General features: G+C 55.7%; 5 protein-coding genes across 5 annotated transcripts; 2 read left to right on the forward strand and 3 right to left on the reverse strand.

The window, feature by feature from the left end:
• Positions 1–384: 384 nt before the first annotated feature.
• C8Q71DRAFT_772241 (uncharacterized protein) lies at positions 385–3,414 on the reverse strand. The gene is made up of 6 exons (XM_047924402.1): positions 3,346–3,414; positions 1,589–3,276; positions 1,358–1,530; positions 1,096–1,303; positions 961–1,046; positions 385–903 (listed from the first exon to the last, which is right to left on the reverse strand). The coding sequence occupies exons 2-6, from the start codon at positions 3,264–3,266 to the stop codon at positions 592–594; spliced, it is 2,457 nt and encodes an 818-aa protein (XP_047776446.1). The 5' UTR covers positions 3,267–3,276; positions 3,346–3,414; the 3' UTR covers positions 385–591.
• Positions 3,415–3,634: 220 nt separating this feature from the next.
• Positions 3,635–4,415, forward strand: C8Q71DRAFT_712168 (Psf2-domain-containing protein; the record flags this gene model as incomplete). Its single annotated transcript, XM_047920843.1, has 5 exons — positions 3,635–3,754; positions 3,803–3,917; positions 3,970–4,066; positions 4,120–4,237; positions 4,296–4,415. 5 exons carry the CDS (start codon positions 3,635–3,637, stop codon positions 4,413–4,415), a joined length of 570 nt encoding a protein of 189 aa, XP_047776447.1.
• A 135-nt stretch (positions 4,416–4,550) lies between these two features.
• On the reverse strand, positions 4,551–7,781 carry C8Q71DRAFT_838808 (uncharacterized protein; the record flags this gene model as incomplete). Its single annotated transcript, XM_047926488.1, has 21 exons — positions 7,538–7,781; positions 7,342–7,487; positions 7,200–7,287; positions 6,994–7,147; positions 6,908–6,942; positions 6,796–6,858; positions 6,604–6,738; positions 6,454–6,549; positions 6,373–6,383; positions 6,119–6,309; positions 5,963–6,022; positions 5,843–5,906; positions 5,690–5,773; positions 5,585–5,616; positions 5,499–5,528; positions 5,410–5,436; positions 5,286–5,355; positions 5,093–5,226; positions 5,006–5,036; positions 4,699–4,944; positions 4,551–4,637 (listed from the first exon to the last, which is right to left on the reverse strand). Exons 1-21 carry the CDS (start codon positions 7,635–7,637, stop codon positions 4,551–4,553), a joined length of 1,884 nt encoding a protein of 627 aa, XP_047776448.1. The 5' UTR covers positions 7,638–7,781.
• Positions 7,782–7,869: 88 nt separating this feature from the next.
• On the forward strand, positions 7,870–8,584 carry C8Q71DRAFT_860010 (actin-related protein ARPC3; the record flags this gene model as incomplete). Its single annotated transcript, XM_047927732.1, has 4 exons — positions 7,870–7,875; positions 7,929–8,028; positions 8,088–8,375; positions 8,439–8,584. 4 exons carry the CDS (start codon positions 7,870–7,872, stop codon positions 8,582–8,584), a joined length of 540 nt encoding a protein of 179 aa, XP_047776449.1.
• Positions 8,585–8,724: 140 nt separating this feature from the next.
• On the reverse strand, positions 8,725–10,416 carry C8Q71DRAFT_860011 (Nin one binding Zn-ribbon like-domain-containing protein; the record flags this gene model as incomplete). Its single annotated transcript, XM_047927733.1, has 4 exons — positions 8,725–9,223; positions 9,275–9,954; positions 10,004–10,134; positions 10,185–10,416. 4 exons carry the CDS (start codon positions 10,414–10,416, stop codon positions 8,725–8,727), a joined length of 1,542 nt encoding a protein of 513 aa, XP_047776450.1.
• Positions 10,417–11,594: the final 1,178 nt, after the last annotated feature.

An 11,594-nucleotide genomic window follows, 5' to 3' on the forward strand; every position in this document is an offset into this window, starting at 1 on the left:
CACTGCATCCTCTCTCCATCCACCATCACCATTGACCGCCGACATCCGCCGCCGCCGCATCGCACAAAGAAGGACACTGAAGATGATGACACATTGAAAGTCGTGTATTGAACATTGCTATTTTGTTGTACTGTGCCCCGCTCTCGGATCGCTGTTAGTACTAGCATACCAGTTACCCAATTGTAGCTCTAATGGGGGGATAGGCGTGGTGTCGTTGAACGCAATTATTTCTCTTATCGGTCTCCTGCTGCTGTGTGATAACTCTGAGTGGAAACGACCCGTCGTGTCAGTAGCCGGTACACGACGACGCCGTTGAACGTGGTTGAGAATATTAATATTCAGGGCTCGCACACCAACGGGACCCGGGTAACGCAGTTCATTCGACGTTCATGCAGTCGGCAACATCGTGTCGGGCAGACTTGAACACAATACATCGATGTCAGATATAATTCCCGAACTGCATGGTTTTCAAAGAAGAATTGTGCACTTGTGGCTCTATAGCCCCATGGTACACCGTGATAATTTAGATCGTCCATTGCTACAGGATAAACTTGCACTAGACTGGACATTCCTAGCGTTCCACACATCATATCATCCAGCATACACCCATCCCTTCGTTATCGCCAGCTGGAGGACGTCCCCAGCGCACCTCGGCCCCGAAGGATCTGCCTTCACAGACGTCTTCACGGGCGCTTGGGTCTTCCGCCTTGACTTGCGGCTGACAGGCGGGGGCTTGCAGGCTGCGGCGCATCGCCCGAGGAGCTCTTCGATCTCCACGAGGCAGTTGTAGCATTCGCGCTCGGAGAACGCGAGCTCGGCGGTCCGCGTGCTGGTCTTCCGGGCGGCGGGTGGGGGCCGGAGACGCTTGAAATGGAGGAGTTTCGAGGCGAGGTAGTGTAGCCACTGAAGGGAATGGGAAGTCAATATGTTTGATCAGTGACAATATTGAGGCAGACTTACCATGACGTTCGTGAGAGGGCGGTATGCCTCCCATGAGTCGCCGTTGTGCACCCGCATCATCCGATACACGTCGAACTGGTAATCGCCTGGAACACCCCCATAAGCACGGCCTCTGCACCGACGCGAGCAACATACCCTCGCCCTCAAAAACCTCCTCCTCGAACGGCGTCCAATGCGTCTCGGCGCCGTCCGATGTCTCCATGCGCGCAAGCCCGAGGTCGATGACAGTAGCCTCTATGCCATGCGACTCATCGTCCATTGCCATCTTGCCCGCACCTCTGTGCGCAGACGATGAGCTGGCAACCGTCTTCACGAGGATCTGACCCCAATGGAGGTCGCGATGCTGCAGATGAACGTTAGCTCAAGGCCATGTCTCGTGCACAGAGTCATGGCGCACCTCGAAGCGAACGAGACCCTCGGCCTCTGCCAAGGTTCGCGTGACCTGCCAGAACAAGCTACATGCCTGCTTCCAACCTGTCTTGGTCGCTGCCTTGAACGTGAACGTCTCAAGGTCCGGGCCACCGTTGGGTAGGACGATGATTGCGTACAACTGCGATACGCCGAAGGTATCTGCGAATGTTTCTTGAGCTGGGATGTCCGCAGAGCAGTCGCATGCTGGATTGCTTACCTGGCCTCACGCTCTCGCTGCCCTTCTTCTCGTTGTAGTTGTCCCAGAGATCAAGTAGCAGCGAAGGATATTTTCCGCGTACGACGTACGTCCTCAAGAGCTTCACGAACCCGGGGCATATCTCGCCCATCGCGCGAGTGACTATGATCTCCTTCAGCACGTCCTTCGCGTCACTCGGTGCCGGGGACTCTAGTCCGTTATCGTCCCCGGAAGAGGTCTGCTCCTCGTCGCGCAGCGGAATGACCTTCAGGACGACGTCGCCGATGCCGAATACCTCCGAGTACGACGCCTCGCCAATCTTCTGGAACCTTGCCTGTGCTCGTCCCTGGGTGGATTGGACGTCGAGGTAGTCACCGCGCACAATCGGGTCCAGCGGAAAGAGCTCGATGAAGGCGGAGAACTCGTGCGGTGTTTCCTGCGCACATTCCTTCAGGAGAGGGATGAGGTGCGCTGGCTGGGGAGGTGCGTAGACCTCTTCAGCCTCAGCCGACTGGCGCAAAGTCGGAGATAGCGCGAGGTTGGCGAACTCCAAGGATAGATCGAGGTCGGTGAATGTGGTAGGTGATGGTGGAGACGGAGGTGCGAGGAATAGGGAGGTCCCATTGCGATGGGCACGGTAGGGCGTGACTTTGCGCTCCTTGGCAGCGTGTGGAAAGGGAGAATGCCCCGGCACGAGGAAAGAGCGGCTTTGTTGGCTTGATCCAGCTTTGCGGGTCTTAACGTGCTGGGGGATTGGCGACAGGGATGGGGGGACATACGTGGGTATTACCGGTTTGGGCGTCCATGGGATGAATGCAGGTGCTGGGGGCGGGAGAGCGGATATCGTGGGGGCTGCCTTTGGAGCTGCTGATTTGTTACGTATTGACTTTCTATGCAAGCGGGTGGGGGGCGAAGCATTCGATGAGCCCGTGCTATACTTCGGCGGGACTTGTCGAGGAGACTCCCGAGAGAAATCTGGCTTGGGGATCTTGGCCAGCGGAACATCGTCCTCTTCTGTATCAGAGTCGTCGGATATGACAATGGGTCGTGTCCTAGACCCTTTCTTCAGCTTTGGTTTGGGGACGACGATTTCGCTAGCATCGGACGAAACGTCAGAGTGGCGGGGTTTGGCTGAGAGTTTCCTGGATTTCGACGCGCCTGCCACTACCATGTCTGCACGATTGACTTGTACATCTGTCCTCGATATGCGTCTTTCCTGGCTCACTCGTCGGCCTGCGCCGTCGAGCACGACAATGTCGACATTGACGATGGGAGATGAGGACTTCAGCGGCGAGTTCTTACTGAGAGCAGTCTTGCGCTTCTTCTTGACAACCAGTGAAGGCACGGCAGGCGACCCAGGTGTGTTGGACGAAAAGACCGCTAGTGGATGACGCACGGGCACGCACACCTCCGCCTTGCCCACCTTCGCAATCTTTGGTGACTTCTTGGATTTCATTGCCGCCTTCTTAGATGCCTTCATGGATGGTCCGGGGTCCTCAAGCGGTTTCCGCTTCTTCGCCGCAAGCTTGACTTCCGGAGATAGGTCCCAATCGGCGTCGATGTAGTTCTTCTTGGGTGTGGGTTGCAAGAGAAGTCCTGCGTCAACATTCTCTGAGCGTCGGGGGTCGTCAGACGCGTTGACTATGCGTCGCCCGCGCCGTCCGTAGGCGACAACCTGTTTCGTTCGTCCGCTAAGCATGGCGACAACTCTGTGGTGATAATTGTTAGATACAAATAGTAGACACGACACGCTACCCACAGAGTCCAAATACACGTACACCAATACTTGGCGAGGGCCAAAAGCATATAACGGACTGGCAGGCGAGGTGGTGATGATCGGGTTGAACCTGTTCAGCCACCCGAGTTCAACTTGTCCGGCGTCCGCGACGCGTCTTACCACGTGCCACGCGCGCCGCGTACATCAGCGCTTACGCGCTCTGGCGGCAATGAGGACGCGCGACGCGACTTGACGCGACTTGCCACCGTAGGTTCAGTGCTCTTCCACCTGAGCATTCGAACATCCTCAACACTCCTGAAGACTTTGTACTTTGCCTCGCCTACTCGACCATGGCACTACCACCACCTCTACGAACATCCGTCACACCCGCCGAGCTGGAGCTGATAGCCTGCGAGCAGCTCGTCGACATCATCCCCCTTGTCGCAATGGAACGAACTGCGTTCATATCTGTACGACCCTGCCCCTTACTCTTGAAATCAACTAATACACGTGTTAAGGGAGCCTATGGACCACTGCGCCCGCCAGCAAAATGCAAGGTGCCCATATGGATGGCCACTAACCTGAAGCTCAAAAAGAAATGCCACATCGTCCCGCCGGACTGGCTCAATGTCGGTATGATGCTCTTCACCGTATCAACAGGCGTTGTGCTGAGCACACTCGATAGACTTCTTGCAGGACAGACTGACTCGCGAAACCTCGCAGCCAGAGTTCAGTGAACTGCCGTTCCGTTTCGCAGAAGTAGCGAAGGTCATATTGGACGTGTATGCACCAATTCCCTGCACGATGTTTCTGTGTCTACTAACAATGATTTTAGTGCGTCAGACGACATCTCAAACCCTGAGAAGGTCCGCTCGTTACTGCAAGACATCCGTGAGGCTCGTCAAGCTAAGAGCCGGGATGGTGTTTCAAAACTCGACCACAGCGAGCTCAGTGTAAGCAACGTCCCGTCGCGTTCTTCTTCCGAGCTTGTGACTCACGAACAGCGACTAGCTTCCCAATCTTTGTGCCATGGAGATCAACGAAATCCGACCATTCTTCGTGCGCTCGATGGGTGTCTTGACACAACTCGTACGGCAACCCGATCCCGGGCGAATGGACCAGATGGAATGACGCCGTACGGCGCACTCATTGCTACACCGCCTGCTACTTGCGTACAACAGCTCTACAACACGCGCTCCGAGCACTGTACAGTATACATACCAACTCGAGGACCTAGAAGGTACCGCGTTGCCGTCTCTGTGTCCATTACCGCTTCGCCAACAACAGCTCCTTCAACTCCCTCATCTGCTCCTTCATCGTCTCGATCTCGGTTAGCATCAAAGCCTCGTTCGACTACGCAGAGCCAACTCGCGCCATCAGCACATCACAACGAATCGAACTTCCCGGTACTCACGCGTGTCGTATCCGGGAACATCTTGACGAGCTCCTCGAATGGCACCCTGCTGATCTCTAGGCCCTTCGCGAAGTCGTCCGGGTGCACGCTCGGGTTCTCGAACTCGGGCGTGTCCTCGCCGCCCTCGTCGGAGTACGCGAACAGATCGCGGACCCACCGGTTCTTCGACGGGTCCAGCTCGGACTCGTACAGAGCGATGATGCAGAGCGGAATGCAGAAGAGGACCATCATAACGCAGCGGTTGATCTTGGTGGGGAAGGATAGTCAGTGGTGTTTGCTTCGAAGGGATGAGGGGAGCTAGGCTTACTCTGTCGTACGTCCGCTTGCTCACGAAGAACCTGGGCATCGACCAAGGTCAATCACTCGTGTAGCGCTCTGTGATAGGTGCACTCACTCAAGGGGTGCAATGAAGAGGATCTCGATGATATTGAATGGCGCCGGGTAGACGTACTCGTCTGGCGCACGTATCATACCTCCAACCTTGCCAGCAAAATACGTGAGGTATTCCGCCGCGGCATCCTCAACGACCTGTGGATGCCCACGCCATCAGTAAGGAGTGCCCACGTGGAAAGCGGATGTCGACTGACATCGTCATACGCCGATGAGAACAGCGAGATGAGGACGTTGATGAGGATGAGCGCAGTTGCAACATTCCAGCTGGGCGCAGATTGAGCTCACGATCTCACATCAATGAATGAGAAGACTGCGCACCCGTAGTATAGCCATTGCCCTCCAGTGCTATCATAGTATCAAGTCGAGACCATCAATTTGGGGATACCGACGCGCTGAAACGCTCCCACCTGCTTGAGAACATGTCATAATTCGGCGCCCTGTTACAGAGACCGTGAGCACATCATTTCGATTGCGGCGTATACAAGACATGTACTGTAGCAATGCCTGTATCAAGACATGCACGACCTATCATCACCATCATCAAACGGGTATGCCTTCAGCACCCACTTGCAATATAAGAGCATCGGGCCAGACGCACCTCATGCGGATGGTCGTTCTGGCCGTCTGCAGCATCCAACGCATACAATCCTTGCAGAAATCCGATGCCAAGCAGGGCTAATAGCTACGATATATCCAAGCGGCATTCTTTTTAGGATCAACGCCACGAGATGAAGCAAGATTAAGTTCTTACCCCGAAGAATATGCCAGACTCCTTGAGCATGCGGGCGACGCAGATCTGCATCGTTCCTACAGGCCTTGAGGCGAGTTAGCATGGCCTTCCTATCGTGCTACCAACAAATGGACGACGTACTGGAATCCATCGAATACAGGGATCACCTCTGTAATGTATCGTCGGTGAGCACGACCCCAACTGTGTACCTATTTGTACGTCAATTCACTCACTCATCCTATGAACCCCATCAGTCGTCACTTTGAGTCATACAATATGTGCCTCAAGACGTCTCACCAGATCAATGGGGCGACAAAGCTCAGACACTGGAACGCGCGCAACCGGAGCGCTTGGCTCTGTGGCTCCGCGGAGAGAATCCCGGCGACGCGCAACACGAAGGCGGCGGTGAGGAGCGAATCGGTCGTCACGCCGATGACGTCCCAGAAGCCGAGTGTGCGCCAAGAGACAAAGAGGAGAAGCTTGAATAGCTGAGGTACGAGGTCAGTAGGAATGACAGAGTAGCGGCAACGTGCAGAGCTTGGCAGACCGACCTTGTGCAGATCTATGGGCGCATGGAGAATAATGAGAAGGGATCAGGTTGGGGCCGCTGGCGACGCAATCGGAAATCCTACCTTCGAACGAGAACGCAAGGCCGAGGACGTACATGACGATCTCCCAGAAGTCTAATTCGGAATGTTCGGGGTTCAGCTTGTCCAACGGCTCACGCACTGCCATCATCATGAGCAAACTCGCTAACAGACTTGAGGTACGGCACACCTTACCGGCTTGTGCATATGCGAACAGGAACAGTGTCCAGACAACGATGCGGAAGATGTTTTGGTATCGGGGTACTGAGAGGCGACCAGGGTCTAAATGGGCCCAGAAGCCGTTGTAGCCGTATTCCTTGTATGGTACAACTAAATTTCATTAAGCACCATTGGTCAAGCGCAATGACAGGTAAGCGAGGCACATACAGTCAATATCATGGTCTCCTTCGTGTATTTGAACGAGTTGGCCTCGCCATAGGCAGTTGACAACTACAGCGAGGCTGAGTGAACGAGGAGGTCCGGGGGTTGCCTTGCTTACCGTCTTGTGCTTCCGTCGAAGACAGGAAGATCGTGCTATACGAGGAAGTTACGAGACGGTTGTCTTAAAGGGTCCAAGAGGCGCACCAATGAGAGTCAATAGCCAACTCAAGAGCACTTGCTTTCTCGCTATCCCCGTCGTCGACCTCCTTGAATCTGAATCGGGTAGAGAGCATCACAACGGTCTTGTCCGGTGGTGCTTGATGAAGTACTCGACGGGCGAGAACCTCGCATGCAACAGCTGAGTATCATATGAGCGACTAGTAAATCGTATGGATGCAAGATGAACGTACCTCTTCCCAAATTCTCTCCATAGTCCGCAGGATTGGTATTGGCATCCCACATGAACTCTTTCCGGGCCCTCAACAAGGCATAGGGCAGCTATGAGCGTATCTGTAAGCCTGAGCTCAGTGACTAGACGTGAGCTTGACGTACCGCTTGCACGAAGTCTCCTGCAGCCCGAGTATATGCGTCAATGACTTGCGGGGTGATGACCCTGCTCGTCGGGTCCTCGATGCTCTCTGGCGGTACTTCCACTGGTAGCAGCTTGAGTGTAAGTGCGCGTACGCGCTTGATCAAATCTAGTTCAGACCATCAGTTGTCTGCCTCTGTAAGGTCGCGCGACGCGCACTGGTTACTGTCTCTGGTTGTGGGTAATTGCGGGCATAGTAAGTGGATGGTAGGAGACCCGTGCGATCATCCTCTGCATCGCCGTTTCTGTGCTCAGACATTTGAGCAGCGTGCAGGGAGCCACGCCTCGTACCAGCACGGGGATAGAGACAGAGAGGAACTCGCAGCAGCTGAGTGGGCGGTGTCGGGGCAGGCGTGCCTGAGTGACGCACAGGAGCGCGTTCTGGTCACATGGCCGTTACTGCACTCAGCCCGTCGGCATCGCCCGTGCTGCAGCGGTGGCGATCGACTGTGAGTCCAAGTGCTGCACCAGCCAGACGCGTGCACACAACCATGCCAGTGAGCTACCTCTATCGTCTCAGAAGATCGACTGCTCATACATAGATTGCTAGGCGTACCACTCATCCTTCAATGAGGAACCAGACATCCGCCAGGTCGGCAACATGGCCGTCCTGCCCATCAAGACAAAGTTCCGCGGTCCAGCACCACTAGGTGCGCAGTGTCCACTCAGCCATTCACGCAGTTGACATCCAACTATCGTGGCCTTTCAGCGGACTACTCACAGGCCGACATCATCGACGAGACCCTCGACCTCTTCCGTGCCAACTCCCTCTTCCGCAACTTCGAGATCAAGGGTCCCGCCGACCGCCTCCTGATCGTCCTCATCCTCTTCGTCTCGGACTGCCTCGCGAAGATTGGCTCTGCGCGGACGGTACCGAACCAGCTCGAGGCTAACAAGATGCTGAACACGCTGTCGGTGGACAACCTCCCCATACCTGGTGACGCCACCTTCGCTCTGAACGCCCATTACGCGCCTCCCGCGAGCAGGGCTGATGCTGGTACGATCTTGTTACCTGCCATCACTGTTTGTTGTTGACGCGAGCGTCCGTTGCAACGCATAGACTACCTGCGGCAATATCTAGTTCAGACACGGCAAGAGCTCGCTGCGCGCCTGGTAGAGAAGCTGTACACAGACGGCACCGGCAAACCAAGCAAGTGGTGGATGTCGTTCCAGAAGAGGCGATTCATGAGCAGAAGCATGGCTTGAGCGGGACAAGTGGATCGTGTACGCATATCCAAAGATGTACTCTGTATTAATCCTCTGGAACCTTACAACTCGCTGACCCGCCGAGACCGCGACGATCATATATGCATACTAACACTCAGCCACATCCCGTCCAATCATACTCACTTCGTCCTCCTCCTCTCATTAGGATTCTTCTTCCCGTGCCCAATGATTGGCATGTCCCCATCAAAGCCCCTACTCCGCATATTCCTCCCCTTCCCGCCCGCCCCCGCACTCAGAATCTCCGGCACCCAATCCGGGTCCATCCAACTACTGAGTACCGCGCCCCCCTCGCCAATCCCGCCGCGAGTCGCCGCGGTAAGCATCCGCCTCTCCTCCCGCTCGCGCTTCCCGTCCGCGCGCTTCTTCGCGCGCTGCCACGCGAGCTGGTCCTCGCGTAGAATGAGGCCCTCGCCTGGCCCGCCCTTGGCGCTGCCCGGCTTGGGCGTGGGGATGGAGTAGATCGTGCCCCGGGTTTTGTACTGGAAGTTCTTCTTGAGGTGCACTTGCAGTGCGGGGGTGTTTGGCCCTGCGTTCGGTGAGGAGATGGTGACGGAGGTGCGGAGGAGGGTGGGGTTCCCGCACGAGGGGCAGAACTTGCGTGCGTTGTCTTTGCAGATTCTGGGATTGGGGTGAGTTGTGGGCGACGTCGATGATCTGAGAGAAACGTACTTGAAGCATGCATGACACCGTAATACCCAACTCTTGACCCTCTCGATCCGCTTTCCGTCGACGCTCACCAGCCCCAGCCCCATCTGCAGCAGCACGTTCTGCATCGCAAAATCCGCGGTCATGCACCCGACCGGGATGTGTTCCTGCTTTGCTTTCCCCTTCCTTGCGTCGTCGGACGGAAGGAGGTTGAGCGCACGGGATTTGTGCAATGCAACGTTGGATGGTGTGATCCACTCGCCCTCGCCATCCTCTTCGTCGGAGGGGTCGTCGTAGATCGGTTCGGGCGGCGCTTGTGTGGGGCGGGTCGTGGTGGGTGGTGTGGTAGACGGTGAAGTAGATGAAGGTGGATGTGAGCTCGAAGCGGGGGCATCTTTTGGTTGCTCCTCCTGATCTTGTATTGGGTGCAGCTCTACGTCCAGAGGCTCTCTTGGTTGCTCGTCATTTTCGGCTGCCTCGTCGTGGGTGTCGGTTTTGGTCTCCTCCCCTGTGTCGTCTCCGTCCGAATCTGATGATGGTGTATCCGACTCTAGAGGTTCCTCCTCATCCGCTTCGGTCTCTGCATCCAATGCATCGTTTGTGCCACTTTCTGTTACCTCCGCATCATGTTTATGTTCCTCTGTAGAGCTGATCTTATCCTGTGTCCCCTGAGCTGCACTCGATGTGGCACTTTCATCCTGCGTCTTCACGTACAGATTAGTCTGGTGTCCAGAGAAGGCGATCGAGACGCACCTGCGGGTTCTCCCCTGTCGGCTTTGCCTGCTCCTTCTCCTTGACATCCAGCGCATACGTCAAGGCCAGCACACACAGATCCGCATGCGAGAGAACCGAGTAGTCACCCGTCTTCTTCGCGAACTGTATCACTATCCTTCTCTCAGTCCTCCGCCTTCCCTCCACAGCGAACACCACTCACCATGTGCCAGCGACGTCGCATCCGGCCCCCTAACGTCGATCCTCACACCGGCCGAGAGGCCGAGCTGCTGGAAGTGCTCCCGCGCACGCTTGTCCTTCAGCTCGTCGAGCACCTGCGGCACGGTGTAGTACGTCTCCGCGAGCCCGCGCAGGGGCGAGAGCGAGAGCAGCGGGCCTGCGTCGAGCACGAGGTGCTTGCAAGTGGGTTTTGTGGTGGTCGATGAGGAGGCCATAGGGCTCAGAGGGGTGTTAGTGCTGTGGTGGCTGCAGGATCGCACAGAGGAGGTGCAGATCAAAAATTCTGTGGAGACGGATCGCGATCTCGATCGCAGAGGGTGTTTTCAAATTCGGTAGGATGAATTTGACTGCAACACATGGGTTGCCGGGCGCCAGCGGCGACCTGAGTGAATGCTCGATCTGTGACTATCATCTCTCAGCATGTTCGTGACGTCGCTGCTGCTATGTGTTCATCTGTAGGTGCCTCAGCAGACTGGATTGTGCAAAGGTTATGCAAGCGACCCGGCGGGAGACACATCCATCAGACACGAAACAGTGCATGGCCGAACTTTGAGGCTCTGTCATCATGGGCAATAAACTTCCCTACTTCACACTGGCATGTGTGCGTTCAAGCAAGTCGGGCATTAGCACTACACTTTGCTCTGAGCATTTCTTAATTGTTCGCAACATCTCTCGCTGAAAAGCGCGTCCAGCAGCTGAGCAACCAGATCCACTCGCTCGAGCAGAACGTCGTATTGTCACCGGGACCAGCCCTTGAATCGCGCTCACTACATGCTGAATTGGTTCCTGACGCATCCATCAAATCATCCTCGTACGTCTTTCAACACATATTATGTGTATTCGCCAACTACTGAACCCACTGCTAGTGGTAGCAGGCGCGTGCGTCAGCCTCTCCAGGCGCAGAACATCGTCCCGCGAGGCCAACGTACACATCACGAACGGTCAGGACCAGATGATGTCTCTCACTCTGGCACGCTTCCAGCTTCAGTCCAATCTACAGCGTGTGCAACAGTGGAACGCACATCGTGCGAGAGTAGTGCAGTGGGACCGCGATGCACGCGCTCTGGCTCGCCGCTGACCCGGAGGTACATGAAGCTGTGAAGAAGTGTCGGACGTCTATTTATCAGTGGGAACTATGCATCATGCCTGCCTCGTGGACACGGGCCTTACTAGGGGTTTGTACTCCAGCGTAATCGTGAGTGACTGTATGTCGTGTGTCCTGGCGTCGCTGAAGCATATCTGTAGCGTGTAGTGTATAGCGGATAATTGTCTGTGTCCATGGCTATCTCGGTTGTGGGTGTTATTTTATGGTCATTGCCACATAGGTGTGTCGAGATGGGTGTTCGTGACCGACGAGGCTCGAGGCGTTACTTATGGCAGTGTCCTCTCATGG

The sequence above is a fragment of the Rhodofomes roseus genome, assembly GCF_022264815.1.
Source record: "Rhodofomes roseus strain CIRM-BRFM 1785 chromosome Unknown C8Q71scaffold_17, whole genome shotgun sequence".
Taxonomy (NCBI): domain Eukaryota; kingdom Fungi; phylum Basidiomycota; class Agaricomycetes; order Polyporales; family Fomitopsidaceae; genus Rhodofomes; species Rhodofomes roseus.